The sequence below is a fragment of the Saccopteryx leptura genome, chromosome 3, assembly GCF_036850995.1.
Source record: "Saccopteryx leptura isolate mSacLep1 chromosome 3, mSacLep1_pri_phased_curated, whole genome shotgun sequence".
NCBI classification, from domain to species: Eukaryota; Metazoa; Chordata; class Mammalia; order Chiroptera; family Emballonuridae; genus Saccopteryx; species Saccopteryx leptura.
The window spans coordinates 125488525-125507868 of record NC_089505.1 but is presented as its reverse complement, the minus strand read 5'-3'; the positions used below and the strand labels follow the sequence as shown (position 1 = coordinate 125507868).

Here is a 19344-nt window from a genome sequence, read left to right as displayed (position 1 = left end):
AGACTTAAATGAAGCCCAGTTTTACACGCCCTACTTAATGTTTGAGAATTGTGAAAATATCGTCTGAAAAATAAATCTTCAGAGCCCTTTAGTTTGTCAGTGTCAACATATACTGCTCAAAAAAATTAGGGATATTTTATTGCTTCATATTCATTTTGAAATATCCCCTAATTTTTGTGAGCAGTATATTTTAAAACCCCTGTGTCTTAGGTTCACCTTAAACACAAAGGTCTCTTTTAAGAGAAAAATTCATCAATGTCATTAATAGTACAAGACAAGAACCAAAATATGAACTACAAAAGAATGAAATAAATGTAACGTGAAGGAAGTGCAAGGTAAAAAATGTGTAACCCATTTTTGTAGCTGCACACAATATGAAAACAACTCTCATATACACTGGAGGGAGAATGGTGAATAAGAAAATAACTCTAATTTAAATAAAATTAATAAAGATGTGTTTTGGAAAAAAAGAAATAAAATAGAGTCTTAACTATGAAGGAATCTACAAATGTCTTCAGCCACTCACTTGATTAGATGACATTTCATAGTGCTGAGATCGTGCACTAAATCAGGATAGTTTTCCCAAAGGGCCATTGTAAGGTAAAGAGACAAGTATCCTACTTTAGTGGAAGATACTATTTGTTCGGAGTACCTACCACTGCCCTAGTCGTGGGAGGGGTGCCTGGGAGGGAAATGATGCATTTGTTGCCTTCACTTAGTCTCAGGGTAAGCAAACCTGTACCAAAATAAAATAGCCAAGTGTATCTGAATACTGATACTGTTGTGGAAATTGTCATTTTTGACATTTCCTGATTATAAAAGTAATATGAGTTCATAATCATCTTGTAAAATGTAGAAAAATATAAAAAGAAAAAAACACAATTTTACATTCTAGAGAGAATCTTTACCATATTTGCTGTATTTTCTGTGACTATACATAAATGTCTTTATATTTGTGATTCAGTATTTGTACTTAGCTTTTAAAAATTGGCATTATGTTCTAGACATTTTCTCACATTACCTGACCCTTCTCCCGCCCCCTGAAGTGAGAAGTTGGGGTGGCAGACTGACAGACTCTGGCATGTGCTCCACTGGGATCCACCCGGCATGCCCACCAGTGGGCGATCCTCGGCCCATCTGGGGCATTGTTCCGCTGCAACCGGAGCCATTCTAGCTCCTGAGGCTGAGGCCATGGAGCCATCCTCAGCGCCCAGGCTAACTTTCCTCCCATGGTGCCTTGGCTGCAGGAGGGGAAGAGAGAAATAGAGAGAAAGGAGAGGGGGAAGGGTGGAGAAGCAGATGGGCGCTTCTCCTCTGTGCCCTGACCGGAAATCGAACCCAGGACTTCCACACTCCGTACTGATACTCTACCGCTGAGCCAACCAGCCAGGGCACGAGACCTTTTTAAGGTCAATTTTATTTTTGATTACAATAAAAGTAGAGACATGAAATTACATATAACTGTAAAGATTACATATCATTAGAGATGTAACATTCAACATTTTGGGGGGAATTTGGGAAAGAATGGGAAATCAGACTAGACCAGGCATGGCCAACATACGGCCCACGTAATGAGTTTATGTGGCCCATGATTAATTTTTTAATATTCTCCGCACCACGCACTGTGGAAATGAAATAAGTGGTACTTTTAAATCGTTATATATAAACTACGATATCTAACCATTGTACAACAATGAAAGTTAAGTCTCAGCTACTCAGAAGCGGAAGCGTCTTTGATTATTGGAAATCAAGATATTTAAGAAGATAGTGATACGCGGAAAAGAATTCTGCGTGTGACTAATCGAGGGTTAACTTCCAATAATTGGTTAAATGGATTCGTGATACTTCTTTATTTTTTTAAAAAAATTCCATTATAAAGATTTATAACTTTTGTACTCATCTGTGCAATTTTTATAAGCAATTAAATAATGAAAAATATGGAAATTTTAAAAAACTTGACAAGGAATATTTAGTAATCTTTAGCTTGACTTATATTTGTGAACAAACTTTTTCTTTAATGAATCTAAATAAAAGTACAACAAGATCAAGATTGAATGATTTACATTTGGAGGCTGTGTTAAGAATAGCTCTACAAGTATAGAGCCAGATATTAAAAAAATAATAGGCGATGCAAAGTGCCTCAACACCTCACATTAGTTTTTTTTTGTTAATTTGTTGTACTAAATTACTTACATTATTCATAAACAAATTACATAATAAAATTTTGTTTACTTAAATGAATTGTTTTTATATTTAACACTTTTTAATTTTAATATTTTGTCTGGCCCATGAAAAAAGTTTTCTTTATAGTCTGGCCCGGGGGCAAAAACTATTGGCCACGCCTGGACTAAACTATTTGAAGATGGAGATAAGGGATAGTTTTCCTCTTCCCATCTCTGGACATTATTTTTAAAGAGGTCTTATTTATTTTACAGAGGGGCGGGGGGAATAAAAAGCAGTTGCTTCACTCTATCTGTTCATTGGTTACTTGTTGTGCCTTGATTGGGCAAGCCCAGGGTTTCAAACCAACGACCTCAACATTCCAGGTCACCACATCCACTGTGTCACCACAGATCAGGCATATATTTTCTTTTTTTAATATATTTTAATTTTTAGAAAAATTTTTGGTTCACAGAAAATTGAGATCATACAGAGATTTCCTATTGTATTTTTAAAATATCTCTGATACAGAGATTTCCCATTGTAGTTTTTTTTTAAATTTCTGGTCTTTCTCATTAAGCATACACCTAGCACATACATTTTCAAAATGGTTTTTTTGTTCAAGAAATTCTTTTCTATGCTGAGATCTATATTTACTGCTATACATTTTAAAGTTTGTCTTTCATATTTTGTCTAATATACTTGAAATTTATTTTTCTAATTGGTATGATTTAGAGACTTAGTTAAAAATATTCTTTTTGCCTTATGGATATACTCAGTATGACTTACTGAATAGTTCTCTTTTCTTTCAATCAATTTTTAAAAAGATTTTATTGATTTTTTCTTTTTTTAGGGAGGGGGGAGAGAAAAAGAGAAAGAAAGAAAAGAAAGGAAGGGAGAGAGGGAGGAAGGAAGGGAGGAAGGGAGGGAAGGAAAGAAGGACGGAAGGAATGAGGGAGGGATGGAAGGTGGGAAGGAGGGAGAGAGGGAGGAGTGGGAAGCATCAACTCGTAATAGTTGCTTCTCATATGTGGAAGCCTGGGGTTTTGAACCAGTGACCTCAGCATTCCAGTTCGATGCTTTATTCCCTGAGCCACCACAGGTCAGGCAGTTTCAATCAGTTTTAATGCCATGTCTTCACATCACTTTTTTTCTATACATGCCTATATTTATGTCTAAACTCTCCTTTTAGTTCGTTTAGTCTATTTGACTATCCCTGCATCAAAACCAAACTGTCATTATTATTTTAGCTTCCCAATAATTCATAATATCTAATAGAGTAAATCCTTTTACATTTTATAATGCTATTTCCCCCATTATTCTTCCAAATACATTTTGGAATTAGCTTGTCAGGTTCATTGAAAAACCTTGTTAGAATTTTCATTGAAATGTATAGATTAATTAAGAGATAATTGACATCTTTATGTTGTCATTCATTATTCACTAAATATGTATGGAGTACCTCTTACATACTGGGAACTGGGAATACAGCAGAGAACAAAACTCAAAATTCACAAATATTTCTGGACTCATGGAGCCTGCATTCTAGGGGAAGGAGTAAAACCATAAACAGGATAAATTATATGCTCTATGATTCATAAAAGTAAAAAACTAGAACAGTCTAAACGTCCATCAAATGTATATTCACACAACGGAATACTACATACTCATCCATAAAAAGGGACAAACTACTTATACATGTAGCAACACAGATAAATCTAAAAAATATGTATAACACTAGGTGTAAGAAGCCAGATACAGTAGAGAACATATTACATGATTCCATTTATGTGAAATTTCTACAAAAAGCAAACTTTAGCAGTAGAAAGCAGGTCATTAGTTGCCTAGGGCTAGAAATGGAAACAAGAATTGACTAAAAAAAGAATATGAGGGAAGTTTTAAGGTGATGAAGTGTTCTAAAATTGGATTATGATGATGCTTGCACAACTATATAGATTTATTAACACGAGTTATATACTTAAAGCCAGCAAGTTTTATAGTATGTAAATTATACCTTAGTAAAATTTTTAAAAATAATTATTTTATGCCAATACAGATGAACCTTGAAAACATGCTAAGCAACAAAGAAGCCAGTTACAAAATAAACCACATGTTTTATGATTCCATTTGGAGTGATTGGAAGGGAAATAGGGAGTGACTTGCTAAATGTATGGGGCTTCTTCCTGGGGTGATGAAAATGTTATACAATTATTGTGGTGGTGATGGTTGCACAACTTTGTAAATACATTAAAAACCATAGGGTTGTATACTTTAAATAGGTGAATTGTATGGCATGTGAGTTATTTCAATAAAGCTGTTATATGCTACCTATGAAGGAGAATTAAAGGTGGGGAGGGATGTGGTAGCAGTGGTGCTGAGGAAGGCCTCCCTGGGAGTAACACTTGAGTAAAAACTCGAAAGAGATGAACAATTGAGCCATGTGGATACCTAGGGGAAGAACTTTCTGGGAAGAGGGGATAATCAGTGAAAGATCCTGAGAAGAGGGCACATCTGGCATGTTTGAGTACAGCTGAAACATAGTATAGCTGAAATAGAGCAAGCAAGGAAGAGAGCAGTACTTTCAGGGATCATTTCTGTAGTTCATAAAGACTTTGGTTTTTGTTTTTTGTTTTTTGCATTTTTCTGAAGTTGGAAACGGGGAGGCAGTCAGACAGACTCCTGCATGTGCCCAACCGGGATCCACCCGGCATGCCCACCAGGGGGCGATGCTCTGCCCATCCAGGGCGTCGCTCTGTCGCAATCAGAGCCATTCTAGTGCCTGAGGCAGAGGCCACAGAGCCATCCTCAGCGCCCGGGCAAACTTTTGCTCCAATGGAGCCTTGGCTGCAGGAGGGGAAGAGAGAGACAGAGAGGAAGGAAAGGGGGAGGGGTGGAGAAGCAGATGGGCGCTTCTCCTGTGTACCCTGGCCGGGAATCGAACCTGGGACTCCTGCACACCAGGCCGATGCTCTGCCACTGAGCTAACCGGCCAGGCCCAAGACTTTGGTTTTTACAGTGAGGGAGGTGGGGAGTCAGTGCGGAGTTTTTAGTAGAGGAGTGACATCATCTGACCTAGGTTTTTAACAGTGGCTGCTGTACTGAAAATAAACTGACAGATTGGAGCTGAGATGTTAGAGAAAGAGAAGAGTCAGAAATGTTGACATACTTTCTGGCCTGAGAAACTGAAAGGGAGGAGGATTGAGGATAAGGCAGTTCTGTTTTTTGTTTTTTTTTTAAGTGAGAGAAGAGGAGGCAGAGAGGCAGACTCCTGCATGCGCCCCAACCAGGATCCACCCGGCAAACCCCCTGCCAGGTGATGCTCTGCTCATCTGGGGCCTCTGCTCCATTGCTCAGCAAGTGAGCTATTTTAGCACCTTAGGCAAGGCCACTGAGCCATCCTCAGTGCCCAGGGCCAATTTGCTCACATCATTTGAGCCATGGCTGTGGAGGGGGTTGGGGGAAGAAAGGGGAAGGAGTGGAGAAGCAGATTGGTCGCTTCTCCTGTGTGCCCTGACTGGGAATTGAACCTGGGATTTCAAGCTTGGGACTGCCAGGCTGATGCTTTACTGCTGAGCCAACTGGCCAGGGTCAGTTCTGTTTTTTGGGTTTTTTTAAAGATTTTATTTATTCATTTGTGGGGGGGGGGGAGAAGGGGAGAGGAGCAGGAAGCGTCAACTCGCATATGTGCCTTGACCAGGCAAACCCAGGGTTTCCAGCTGGTGACCTCAGCGTTCTAGGTTGATGCTTTATCCACTGTGCCACCACAGGTCAGGCCAGTTTTTTGTGTTTTTTTTGTGTGTATTTTTCTGAAGTTGGAAACCGGGAGGCAGTCAGACAGACTCCTGCATGCGCCCGACCGGGATCCACCCGGCATGCCTACCAGGGGGCGATGCTCTGCCTATCTGGGGCATTGCTTTGTTGCAACCAGAGCCATTCTAGCGCCTGAGGCAGAGGCCATGGAGCCGTCCTCAGCACCCGGGCCAACTTTGCTCCAATGGAACCTTGACTGCGGGAAGGGAAGAGAGAGACAGAGAGGAGGGAGAGGGGGAGGGGTGGAGAAGCAGATGGGTGCTTCTCTTGTGTGCCCTGGCTGGGAATCAAACCTGGGACTCCTGCACGCCAGGCCGACGCTCTACCACTGAGCCAACCGGCCAGGGCTCAGTTTTGTTTTTAACATGTTAATGAAGGTCATCAGACATCCAAGGACAAATTTGAGTATGTAAATTGGATACTTAAATCTGGAATTTAGGGAAGAGGTCCTCAAGTAAAGATGGTATTTAAAGTTACAAGTCTTCCAATCCACCAACACAATATACTTAATAAGAGAAGACTTTATTTTCCTTCAAGATAGGCTCTTTTTTTTTTTTAATTGAGAGGAGGGGAGGCAGAGAGATACTGTCGAATGCGCTCCTACCAGGATCCACCCAGCAATCCCCCTATGAGGCGATGCTCTGCTCTACCCATCTGTAGTCATTGCTCCATTACTTGGAAGCTGAACTATTTTTAGCACCTGAGGTGGAGGCCACTAAGCCATCTTTAGCACTGGGGGCCAACTCGCTGTAGTTATTGAACCATGGCTGTGGGGGGGGGGGGGGAGAGAGGAGGGGGAAGGGTGGAGAAGCAGATTGTCGCCTCTTCTGTGTGCCCTGACTAGGAATTGAACCCAGGACATCCACATGCCAGGCCGACACTCCACCACTGAACCAACCGCCCAGGGCCAAGATAGGCTCTTAAAAAAATTGAGTTAATCTGCCCCTGCCTCTAAAGAGAATAAATAAGTTCATTTTCTTGTATTTCAGGATCTTCAAGATGAAGTTCAAAGGGAGAATACTAATCTGCAAAACCTACAGGCCCAGAAACAGCAAGTACAGGAACTCCTTGATGGACTGGATGAGCAGAAAGTCCAGCTGGAGGAGCAACTCAAGGAAGTCAGAAAGAAATGTGCAGAGGAGGCCCAGCTGGTAAAGACTGGCTGTTTACTGCTGTGTATCTACACCTTAGTTGCTCTTCCTGATTAAAATGGAAACAGTCTCTGTTTCTTGTTGTCATTCGGTAGCAGTCTAATCAACATTGGGCACATGAAGGAGATGAAACATGCTTCATCCGGAAATTATAGGTTTTCTTTAGGGAAAATAGGGCACTTAATGTACTATTCAATATTTTTCCAAATATTTTTTGGAAGTATGGTGCCTATGCCTTTAAGTCTCCTCTATTTATTCCCTAATTGCTCCGTTTTATCAAAAATTTACATCAGAAAATACCAAAATAGTAAACTAAACAAATCAATGTATTGCATTATGGAACATTTTAAAGACATCTTTATTTAATCCCCCTTTCTTTTCATTCACCGCCATATTATAGATCTCATCCCTGAAAGCTGAATTAAGTAGTCAAGAATCGCAGATCTCCACTTACGAGGAAGAGCTGGCCAAAGCTAGGGAAGAGTTGAGTCGCCTACAGCAAGAAACAGTGGAATTGGAGGAGAGTGTGGAGTCAGGGAAGGCGCAGCTGGGACCTCTTCAGCAGCACCTGCAAGAGTCACAGCAGGAAATCAGTTCAGTAAGTCTTTGCTGCAGCAAGAATTATACTTAAGTGGGCCCTCACATATCCTTTCAGTAAATAATACTTTCTCAACTTCTGCTTTTTCTCTCTGCCTGTTTACTATTCATTTTTCAGTCATTTCATACAAAGTTTCTTGACACCTGTCATAAGTCAAACTGTCATTCATTTTGTACATGTGGTAATAATCGTTGGAGCTGTGGTTAAGATGTTTTAAGTTAAGTGCTGGCTCTGCCGCTCACTACCTGAACACATTAGCATCAGATTCTTCAGTGGAGAATTAACACTACCCCTACCTCCCAGGGCTGCTCTGAAAATTAAATGAGGTAAAACTTGTGAGACATTTTAGCATAGTGTTTGATACATTAGTGCTAACCAAGTATTGCCTATTTTTATAAATAACCCAGTAGCTTACTTTTTTAAATTCTAATTTTAAATTAGTTTTGCTTATTTGGCAACCTTTAATTTTAAAATTAGAATATATTTTTTTAATATAGATAAGTGTGTGGCGTTCTGGTGGGTCCATCATAAAATCCTTTGCTTTGTTATTTCTAGGCCTTCCTAAATAAAGAATGATAGAAAGGTGGTTAGATAGGAGCATAGAGATCATGTAGCTGTTAATTTAAAAGGGGCTTTCCGGCCCTGGCTGGTTGGCTCAGTGGTAGAGCATCAGCCTGGTGTGCAGGAGTCCCAGGTTCGATTCCCAGCCAGGGCACACAGGAGAAGCGCCCATCTACTTCTCCACTCCTCCCCCTCTCCTTCCTCTCTGTCTCTCTCTTCCCCTGCCGCAGCCAAGGCTCCATTGGAGCAAAGATGGCCCCGGCGCTGAGGATATCTCTATGGCCTCTGCCTCAGGCGCTAGAATGGCTCTGGTTGCAACAGAGCGACACCCCAGATGGGCAGAGCATCACCCCCTGGTGGGCATGCCTGGTGGATCCCGGTCGGGCGCATGCAGGGAGTCTGTCTGACTGCTTCCCCATTTCCAACTTCAGAAAAATACAAAAAAAAGGGGGGGGCTTTCCAAGTGAGAGGCAAAAGAAAGCATTTATGTGAGATCAATAAGAATAGGTATTTGGGACACACTGATTCAGCCATATAGTGTTCTTATTAGGAGATAAATGGGTATTTATGAGAAAAGGAAGGGGAACAATTATATCAGTAGAAGGAAGGCATTTCTACCGGTGCAGATAATATAACAGTGTGATATTAATTCTAAACATTGTTTTTATTGTTTATTTTCTTTTATTTATTTATTTATTTTTTCTTCCTTTTCCAAGTGAGAGGAGGGGAGAGAGAGACAGATGCTTATATGCACCCAGCAACCCCCGTCTGGGGCCATGCTCATAACTGTGCCATTTTTAGTGCCTGAAGTGGAGGCTCCACGGAGCCATTAGCACCTGGGCCGATGTTCTCGAACCAGTTGAGCCATTGCTATGGCAGGGGAAGAGAGAGAGAGAGAGGGGGAGAGAGAGAGAGAGAGAGAGAGAGAGAGAGAGAGAGAGAGAGAAGGAAGAGGGGTGGAGAAGCAGATGGCGCTTCTGTGTGCCCTGACTGGGAATCGAACCCAGGACATCCACACAATGGGCTGATGCTCTACCACTGAGCCAACCTACCAGGCCCTTATTTTTTAATTGATTTTGAGAGTGAATGAGAGAGTGAGACAGGAAGGGAGAAAGAGAGGGAGGAGAGAGATGAGAAGCATCAGCTCATAGTTGTGGCACTTCAGTTGTTTATTGATTGCTTTTTCATACATTCCTTGACTGGGGGACTCAAGTCGAGCCAGTGACTCCTTGCCCAAGCCAGCGACCTTGGGCTCAAGCCAGTGACTTGGGCTTCAAGCCAGCAACCTTGGGGTTTCAAACCTGGGACCTCAGTATCCCAGGTTGACTCTCTCCACTGTGCTACCAAGGTCAGGCTAAACATTGTTTTAAATATTCTTTCTAGTAGTCATCAGTCCAGTAGTCATTATAACTGCTTTCTTGTTATCTTTGCAAGCAGTTCTTTGGGATACAGTGTTGTGGGAGGCCCGATCCAAAGTTTATTTTACCCTCTTTCAATATTCCAGAGGTTTGAGGCAAAAGATGTGCAAAGCAGTACCTCTGGCTTGACAGCTCTGGCTCCATTTATTTATTTTTGGACATAGCCCATACTTTTATTTTGAATTTGAACAAACTGAAGCTGTAATGTTTTTGATTCATCCATGTTGTAGCATGTATCAGAATTATATTCCATTAAATGTTTATAGGTATTTGTTTATTCATTCACAGTTAATGGCCATTTGGAGTCTTTCTGCTTTTGGACTATTATGAATAATGCTGTTATGAACATTTACATATACATCTTTGTGAGGGCATATGCTTTCGTTTTTGCTTTAGTATGGAATAGTTAGTTACATTGTAAAGTTATGCCCAACTATTTTTTATAACTTGAAATTGCCAAACTCTTTTCCAAAGTGGCTGTACCATTCTACATTTCCACCAGCAATAGCAGAAAGTTCCAGTTTCTCCACATTCTTACCAACACTTTTATTGTCTTTTTAAAATTATTGTAGTTATTCTAGTAGATGTAGTATGGTACCTCATGGTGTTTTCTTAGTTTGTATTTTCTCAGTGACTAGCGAAGTTAAGTATCTTTTCATGTGTTTATTGGTGTTTGTACATCTCTTTGTATGAAATGTCTATTTAAATCTTTTGCCCATTTTATTTATTTATTTATTTATTTATTTATTTTTTTCATTTTTCTGAAGCTGGAAACAGGGAGAGACAGTCAGACAGACTCCCGCATGCGCCCGACCGGGATCCACCCGGCACACCCACCAGGGGCGGTGCTCTGCCTACCAGGGGGCGATGCTCTGCCCATCCTGGGCGTCGCCATATTGCGACCAGAGCCACTCTAGCGCCTGAGGCAGAGGCCACAGAGCCATGCCCAGCGCCCGGGCCATCTTTGCTCCAATGGAGCCTTGGCTGCGGGAGGGGAAGAGAGAGACAGAGAGGAAAGCGCGGCGGAGGGGTGGAGAAGCAAATGGGCGCTTCTCCTGTGTGCCCTGGCCGGGAATCGAACCCGGGTCCTCCGCACGCTAGGCCGACGCTCTACCGCTGAGCCAACCAGCCAGGGCTCTTTTGCCCATTTTAAAAATTGGGTTGTTTTCTTGTTATTAAATTACAAGTTTTAAAAAAATATATTCTGGATATAAGTCTATCAGATATTTGATTTGCAAATAATTTCTCTCAATCTCTGGCTTGTCTTTTTGTTTTCCTTCCTTTGACTTTTGAAAGGGATCTTTTTTCAAAAGAAGGATATAAAAAGTAAAATGGTCTCGGTATTACAAGTTATCATTCAGAAAATAAAAGTGTGAGCAAGGCAAGTAGCTTCAGTAAACTACACTACACACTGTGCTGGAACATGTTTGGTTTCTGTGTAAGGTATTATGTCACTGTACCTGATCTCCAACCTTAAGAATAAACACTCAGGCCCTGGCTGGTTGACTTAGTGTGGGCCTGGCATGTGGATGTCTCAGGTTCAATTCCCAGTCAGGGTTCACAGGAGAAGTGACTATCTGCTTTTCCACCCTTCCCTGTCCATCTCTTCTCTCACTACTCCCCTCTTCCCCTTCCACAGCCATGCCTTGATTGGTTCGAGCACATCTGCCCCAGGCACTGAGGATGGCTCCATGGAGCATTCACCTCAGGTGCTAAAAATAACTCAGTTGTGAGCATGGCCCCAGATGGGGGCTGCTGGGTGGATCCTGGCTAGGGCACATGTGGGAGTCTGTCTTTCTATCTCTTCTCCTTTCACTTGGAAAAGAAGAAAGAAAGAAAAAAAGAATACTCTGTTTTTTACATTTTACTCTGTGGTATGTGTGTCTTTCCCACAGGGACGGCATATTGCCATGGGTTTGTAAAAATGAAAATTCGGTTGTAGATTACCCTGAGACTTTCATTGCTTTCTAATGCTTAAACTGTAGCTTTTCTCTCTCTCTCTCTCTCTCTTTCTCTCTCTCTCCTTCCTCCCTCCCTCCCTTCTTTCCTTCCTTCCTTTCCTTTTTTAAATGAGAGGAGGGAAGATAGTGAGACATACTGCCACATGCACCCTGACCAGAATCCATTGGCAACCCCTCTGAGGCTGATGCTCTAATCAACCAAGCTATCCTCAGTGCCTGGTGCTGACAGTAGAACCAGTCAAGCCACTGGCTGCAGTAGGGAGAGAGGGAGAGAAGCCGATGGTCACTTTTCTTGTGTGCCTTGACTGGAAATTGAACCCAGGAAATCCTTACACTGGGCCTACACTCTATCCACTGAGCCAGCCAGACAGGGTCTAAACCAGCAGTAGTCAACCTTTTTATATGTACTGCCCACTTTTGTATCTCTGTTAGTGGTAAAATTTTCTAACCGCCCACCAGTTCCAGAGTAATGGTGATTTATAAAGTAGGGAAGTAACTTTATAAAATTTATAAAGCAGAATTACAGCAAGTTAAAGCATATAATAATAATTACTTACCAAGTACTTTATGTCGGATTTTTGCTAAGTTTGGCAGAATAAATTTTTATAAAACAACTTACTATAGTTAAATCTGTCTTTTTATTTATACTTTTGTTGCTCCGCTACCGCCCACCATGAAAGCTGGAATGCCCACTAGTGGGCGGTAGGAACCAAGTTGACTACCACTGGTCTAAACTAGCTTTTCTGGAAAAATGAATAACTGAAGAAAATTCTTCTAACTTTCTGAATTTTCACTTTACTTTTTTTTTTTTTTTTTTTTTTTTTTTTCATTTTTCTGAAGCTGGAAACAGGGAGAGACAGTCAGACAGACTCCCGCATGCGCCCGACCGGGATCCACCCGGCACGCCCACCAGGGGCGATGCTCTGCCCACCAGGGGGCGATGCTCTGCCCATCCTGGGCATCGCCATATTGCGACCAGAGCCACTCTAGCGCCTGAGGCAGAGGCCACAGAGCCATCCCCAGCGCCCGGGCCATCTTTGCTCCAATGGAGCCTTGGCTGCGGGAGGGGAAGAGAGAGACAGAGAGGAAAGCGCGGCGGAGGGGTGGAGAAGCAAATGGGCGCTTCTCCTGTGTGCCCTGGCCGGGAATTGAACCCGGGTCCTCTGCACGCTAGGCCGACGCTCTACCGCTGAGCCAACCGGCCAGGGCTTCACTTTACTTCTTACCTAGTATTTGCAGCAAGAAAAAAGCAAAGAACCTCTAACCTTAAATATGTATATTGTATTTATACAATATATACAGTTTTATCCAAGTGTTTTGAAGGTGTTCTTACGGTTTATTGCACTGTCAGTACACAGTTTACAAAGGGCTCATGTTGCGTAGCTTTAAAAAAAAAAAATATATATATATATATATACACACACACACACATATTTCACTTAAGTTTACTCAGAGACTAAGAGGGAACACAGGCTTAGTGACAGGAACATAAGAGAGCCAGACACAAGAATGCCTAGTTCTGTTCAAGATTCTACTGATTGTCTCGGAAGTTACCCTGAGGAACAAACTATCCTAAACAGAATTAATAGGGCAGTGTGTCCACTTACTACTTAATTTATATGATGGGTATTATTTTACAATTAAGGTTTAAAATTTTTAATAGCAAGGTTGTAGTGGGTATTAAAATTGATTTAATGATCATGATAAAATAATTTTTAAATGAAATAGGAGAGAATAGGTGTAACAATATGCTCTGTTGTCTGGTTCCTTGAGTTATTTGTACTGGCTAATAAATACCTGAGTAAGGCTGGGGACAGGGCATCAGTCCTTCCGTCTGCTGACCGGGGCTGGTGTCTCCTCTCGGCCTCTCAGAGCATGTCATCTGGCCTCTGAGTAGTTCATTGTCGCAGCGACAAGTGGTGCCCCATGTGAGGATTGGAAACCAAACGTAAGGTTTGCTACTTCGAGTCATTCATTGTTGCAGCGACAAATAAGAAACATCAGAGTGCATTACTTGTAGTACAGATGGGCATTACTTCATGAAAATGGTTTACCACTGTATGTGCATATATGTGTGTGTAATATTATAAACTATATATGGTTAAGTGTCTATATTATATATGTGTTTATTGTTATGTATGCATATATATAAAGAGACATCCAAATATATACATGTATTTTTACTGAGGTAAGATATGAAATCTATTTTTTTCTATGGATTAAAGTGAAAAAAAAATTTATAAATCACTGCTCTGTAGCACTAGGGATATATAAGGCACATATATGCCGTGTGTTACAAGTATGTAGTATCCAATTTGGTAGATAGATATGCTTCCTGATGCCCATTGCTTAAATTGATAAGCACAATACTGGTGTTCATTAAGTGAACATATATATTAAGCACTTACAGTATGTATCACTGTGCTAGATGTTGGAAATACAAAGTTGATAACAAAAGTTATCTCTACCCACAAAGAGGTCAAGGTCCTTTACGTTTTCAAAATGGGTGAATTAGTGGAAAAGGAACAAAGAGAAAAAATTGCTATAGGGGTGGGAAATATGGTTTGCTAGGCACTGTTACACACATTGTCCATCATTTACATAATCCTTGACATTTCACAGACTTCTCTCAAATATGTCTTTTGCTTCATACAACAGATGATTATTACTCCCTTTTGGATTAAAGAATAGACTTGGGAAGTTACTCTGACTCAGATCACCTAACAAGAAGGTGACAGAGCTAGATTTACATCTGTCTCCCAATCCAAAATAGTATTCTTTCCCCCATGTTATGACCCTGAAAGATCTATGGTAAATTACAGATTTCAAATTGAGCAACCTGAAAACCTTATGGGGAAAATAAGGTTAAATGAACAGAGCCTTGATTTATGAAATGTTTAATCAGTCATTTTTATATTTGCTAAAAGCAAAAGTATAGCATGGTAATAAAGGGAATTCTAATGTCACTAAAACTATTATATATACCAATTTATAGAAGTATATTAATTCAATAAATTGATATTATAGGATTTCTAGGATATATTAAGTGAAAAAAATCAAGGTAGAGAAAGTATATATCATGTATTACTATTTATTTAAGAATAGGGATGTGAAGGTAATAGGTAGAACCAAATGAAATTACATATTGAACTATTTTTGTCTTATAAAAATGACAATATTATACGGCTCAACCTAATGTACACATACTTGGTCATTAAAATATGAATGGATAATCCATTAATTAATCATAATAAAGATTATCTACAGCCTGACCAGGCGGTGGCGCAGTGCATAGAGCATCAGACTGGGACGCAGAGGACCCAGGTTTAAGACCCCAAGGTTGCCAGCTTGAGTGCGGGCTCATCTGGTTTGAGCAAAATCCCACCAGTTTGAGCCCAAGGTCGCTGGCTCCAGCAAGGGGTTACTTGGCCTGCTGAAGGCCCGCAGTCAAGGCACATATGAGAAAGCAATCAATGAACAACTAAGGTGTTGCAATGCGCAATGAAAAACTAATGATTGATGCTTCTCATCTCTCTCCATTCCTGTCTGCCTGTCCCTGTCTATCCCTCTCTCTGACTCACTCTCTTGTCTCTATAAAAAATAAATAAATTAAAAAAAAAAAAAGATTATCTACAGCGTAGGGGAAAAACTATATCCTTTATGAAAAATTAGAATATTCCTTTTTCTTAAGAAACATTTTTTGATTCTGCTTTCTCAGTTTCTTTAAGGTATTTGTAAATTTGTTATTCTATTTTTTTTTTTTTTTTTTTTTTTTTGTATTTTTCTGAAGTTGGAAACGGGGAGGCAGTCAGACAGACTCCTGCATGCGCCCGACTGGGATCCACCCGGCATGCCCACCAGGGGGCGATGCTCTGCCCATCTGGGCCGTTGCTCTGTTGCAACCAGGGCCATTCTAGTACCTGAGGCAGAGGCCATGGAGCCATCCTCAGCGCCTGGGCTAAATTTGCTCCAATGGAGCCTTGGCTGCAGGAGAGGAAGAGAGAGAGAGAGAGAGAGAGAGAGAGAGAGAGAGGAAGGAGAGGGGGAGGAGTGGAGAAGCAGATGGGCGCTTCTCCTGTGTGCCCTGGCCAGGAATTGAACCTGGGACTCTTGCACACCAGGCCAACGCTCTACCACTGAGCCAACTGGCCAGGGCTTGTTTTTCTTTTAGACGTTAGTATAAACATTTTTTCTTGCTGCTGGGTCCCAACATTTGTGTGTATGTGTATGTATTGAAATTTATTACATATTGAATTCTACCTTTTGTCCCACTGTTATCCCAAGAATATAAAGTCACTTGGGTACTGAGACCAGAAAAACTGAGTGTATTTTATTTAGCATGTATGGCATAGCTTAGATTTAGAGACTACTTCCTAGAGTCTAGTTCATAAACAAGAAATCCCAGAGCTCATTTTTTCTTTGTCTCATTCTGCTCCTTCCCAGTAGGAGTACAGATGGCTCCAAAGCCTGTGTACTCTCCCTCAACTGCCTTTGTCTCTTCTAAAGCTTCACCACAAAATGTTCTTTAGCTCTATCACTTTGTTCTCTTTTCCCCAATATCCTGACCCTTCTTTTTCTAATTATACCGTAAAGGACTGCCAATAAGCAAATATTTGAATAAAAATTCTTAGAGCTTTCTAAAGGTAGACAAAAGCAAAGCCATATATACTGGAGTTTCAAGAGGATAATTTGCTGGGATGGATTACTGACATCTCGAAGTCCTGCTTCATTCCCAGTGTATTCTCCTTATGGAAGCAAATTTTTCCTTGACCAAGTCTAGGGGTATAGCCATTCTTACATCGCATGTCTTGTGAGTAATAAATTCTCTTTTGTATGTCTCCTTTGTGTTGACAGATGCAAATGAAACTGATGGAAATGAAAGATCTGGAAAACCATAATAATCAATTAAATTGGTGCAGTAGCCCACACAGCATTCTTGTAAACGGAGCTACGGATTATTGCAGCCTCAGCACCAGCAGCAGTGAAGCAGCCAACCTGAACGAGCACGCTGAAGGCCAGAGCAACCTGGAGGCTGAGCCCATGCACCAGGAATCTCCAGTGAGTCTCCGAGTTCCAGAACCTTCACAGTTAACTGCAGAAGAAAAATTGATTCAGGTCAAGGGTTTGTTGACATCATACCTGCTATAAATATGTGGCCTCTCCTCATATGAGTACAGTTGAGTTGTTTTTGTTTTTGTTTTTGAGAGGCAGAGTGGGTACTGATCCAACAGTTCTAAGAAATCTAACAAAAAATAGGATTTTAACCGATTTACATGTTACATAGCATGTTTTCAAAAACAGTTCTATAGATAATGACTTTTAAAACAGTTCTTAAGTACTCTCACCCAAAACTGGAAGTAATTCTGTATTTCCTAATGCTGAGGACATTTATTTGCCCTTTCAGAGAGCCCTGACTGTGGGAGAGTGCCGCCCTGCTGTGTGGCGGAGCTGCAGAGGCAGGAGACAGCGGCCCTGCCTTCGAGCAGCATACGGTCCAGTCCACTGTCGAAGGGCTGTGACAGGCAGCATGGGCCGGGCAGCTTGGTGGGGGCCCAGAGAAGATGTTGTAGGGAAGGTTTTGCAAGTGCCCTTCAAAGTTAGAAAGGGGTTAAACAAAGGAGAAGGTGGTACGTTCCTAACAGAGAAGATAGCATTACCATCGGTTTGAGATGGGGAAAATCATGCTGCACAGAGTCGTGGGAAGTCTTCAGACAATATCTTGTGATGGTGGGGAGAGTATTGGTAGGGAATGCGGCTCTCTCCTAGGGCACCTGCATTACCGCTGCTACTTGATCAAAATACAGATGCCTGAGCCCCACTCCAAACTTGTTGAGCTAGTTTCTGGGATGAGGCGAGGTACATACATTTTTAAAACAAATACCATGAGTGCTTATGACGTGTACCTGGATAAAAAATGACCACTTCTGGGTTAAAGGGGCCAAAGAGTAAGAAATTAGGATTTATCTTGAAGCTTTGGGGAATTTATCATACTATGGTGAGTAGCCATCTAAGAATTTTAAGGAAGAAGGGACAGGATTAAATTTACCTTTTAGAAAATGTGGAAAATGGATTGGAGAGTGGGGCTGGACACTGTATTAAGAAAGCGGTTGGAATGGTCTGTATGAGAGTTGTTTTAGCCTAAACTTCAGCAGCAAGAGGATGTATGATGAGAAAAACATAAATTTGAAAGATATAAAAGTAACAGACGATTTTACTTAGACAGTACAGTGTTGGACACACTTCTTGGATATTTTTTAAGCACAAAAAGTAAAATTATTAGGTTTTCTTTCAAAGTCATAAGATGGTGTTAAGTAGATATTGGCCCTGCCTCTTCTTAAGCCTTGTTTTTTACTGGCATAAATCCATAAAGCAATGGGAAGCCACTGAAGGACTTTTAACCAGGAAGGTTAAAATCAGTTTCACATTTTAGATCTATGATGATGATGATGATGATGATGATGATTTTTTAGAGAGAGACAGACAGGAATAGACAGGAAGGGAGAGAGATGAGAAGTGTCAACTTGTAGTTGCGGCACCTTTGCATCGATTGCTTTCTCATATGTGCCTTGACCAGGAGGCTCCAGCCGAGCCAGTGACCCCTTGCTCGAACCATCGACCTTGGACTCAAGCCAGCGACCTTTGGGCTCAAGCCAGATGAGCCTGTGCTCAAACCAGCGACCTCAGGGGTTTTTGTTTTTGGTTTTTTTTATATTTTTTTTTTAAATTTTTTTTAATTAATTTATTTTTACAGGAACAGAGATAGAGTCAGAGAGAAGGATAGATAGGGACAGACAGACAGGAACGGAGAGAGATGAGAAGCATCAATCATCAGTTTTTTGTTGCAACACCTTAGTTGTTCATTGATTGCTTTCTCATATGTGCCTTGACTGGGGGGCTTCAGCAGACCAAGTAACCTCTTGCTCGAGCCAGCGACCCTGAACACAAGCTGGCGAGCTTTTTGCTCAAGCCAGATGAGCCCGCGCTCAAGCTGGAGACCTCGGGGTCTCAAACCTGGGTCCTTCCAGGCATCCCAGTCCGATGCTCTATCCACTGCGCCACTGCCTGGTCAGGCGACCTCAGGGTTTTGAATCTGTGTCTTCAGCATCCCAGGCCAACACTCTATCCACTGCACTACCCCCTGGTCAGGCTATTATTATTATTAATGTTTATTATACTGATTTTAGAGAGAGAGAGAGGAAGGGAAAAAGAGAGAGATAGGAACATCAATCTGTTCCTGTATGCGCCCTGATTAGGGATTGAACTGGCAACCTCTGCATTTTGGAACAGTGCCCTAACCAACTGAGCTACTGAGCTGTCTGACCAGGGCAGATCTATTACTTTGACTAGTATAAGGAAGATTGACTGGAAGTGCACATATTGGAGGCACAAAAGCAATTGGAAGGTTGCTACAGTAATTTGGACCAGGAATTATGTCAATGGGAGATAGTGATAGGATAGAAAAGCAGGGAAGAATTTGAGAAAGAGATAGGAGGCCGATTCAGTAAGACATGGAGTCTAGCTGAGGGGCAACCAAAGGGAGATGGTTAAGGAAACTCTGAGTGACTTCGATGATTGGCGATACCAGTTTCTCAAGAAAGAATATAGGAGAAGTTATTCAGTGAATATATTCTGCTTGTCTTTTTATTTTCTGATAATTTTTACTTATCCTTTGCCAGTTTCCTCTG

At 41.3% G+C, this 19344-nt stretch overlaps 1 protein-coding gene across 2 annotated transcripts in view; it reads left to right on the top strand.

Moving 5' to 3' along the window:
* EPS15 (epidermal growth factor receptor pathway substrate 15) overlaps window positions 1-19344 on the top strand; it is a 138647-nt gene that overhangs the window by 82706 nt on the left and 36597 nt on the right. For both annotated transcript variants that reach the window (XM_066376253.1, XM_066376252.1), the window contains exons 14-16: window positions 6960-7121; window positions 7522-7719; window positions 16514-16717. In XM_066376253.1, coding sequence (XP_066232350.1) covers window positions 6960-7121; window positions 7522-7719; window positions 16514-16717 — 564 coding nt within the window. The remainder of the gene's footprint in view (window positions 1-6959; window positions 7122-7521; window positions 7720-16513; window positions 16718-19344) is intronic.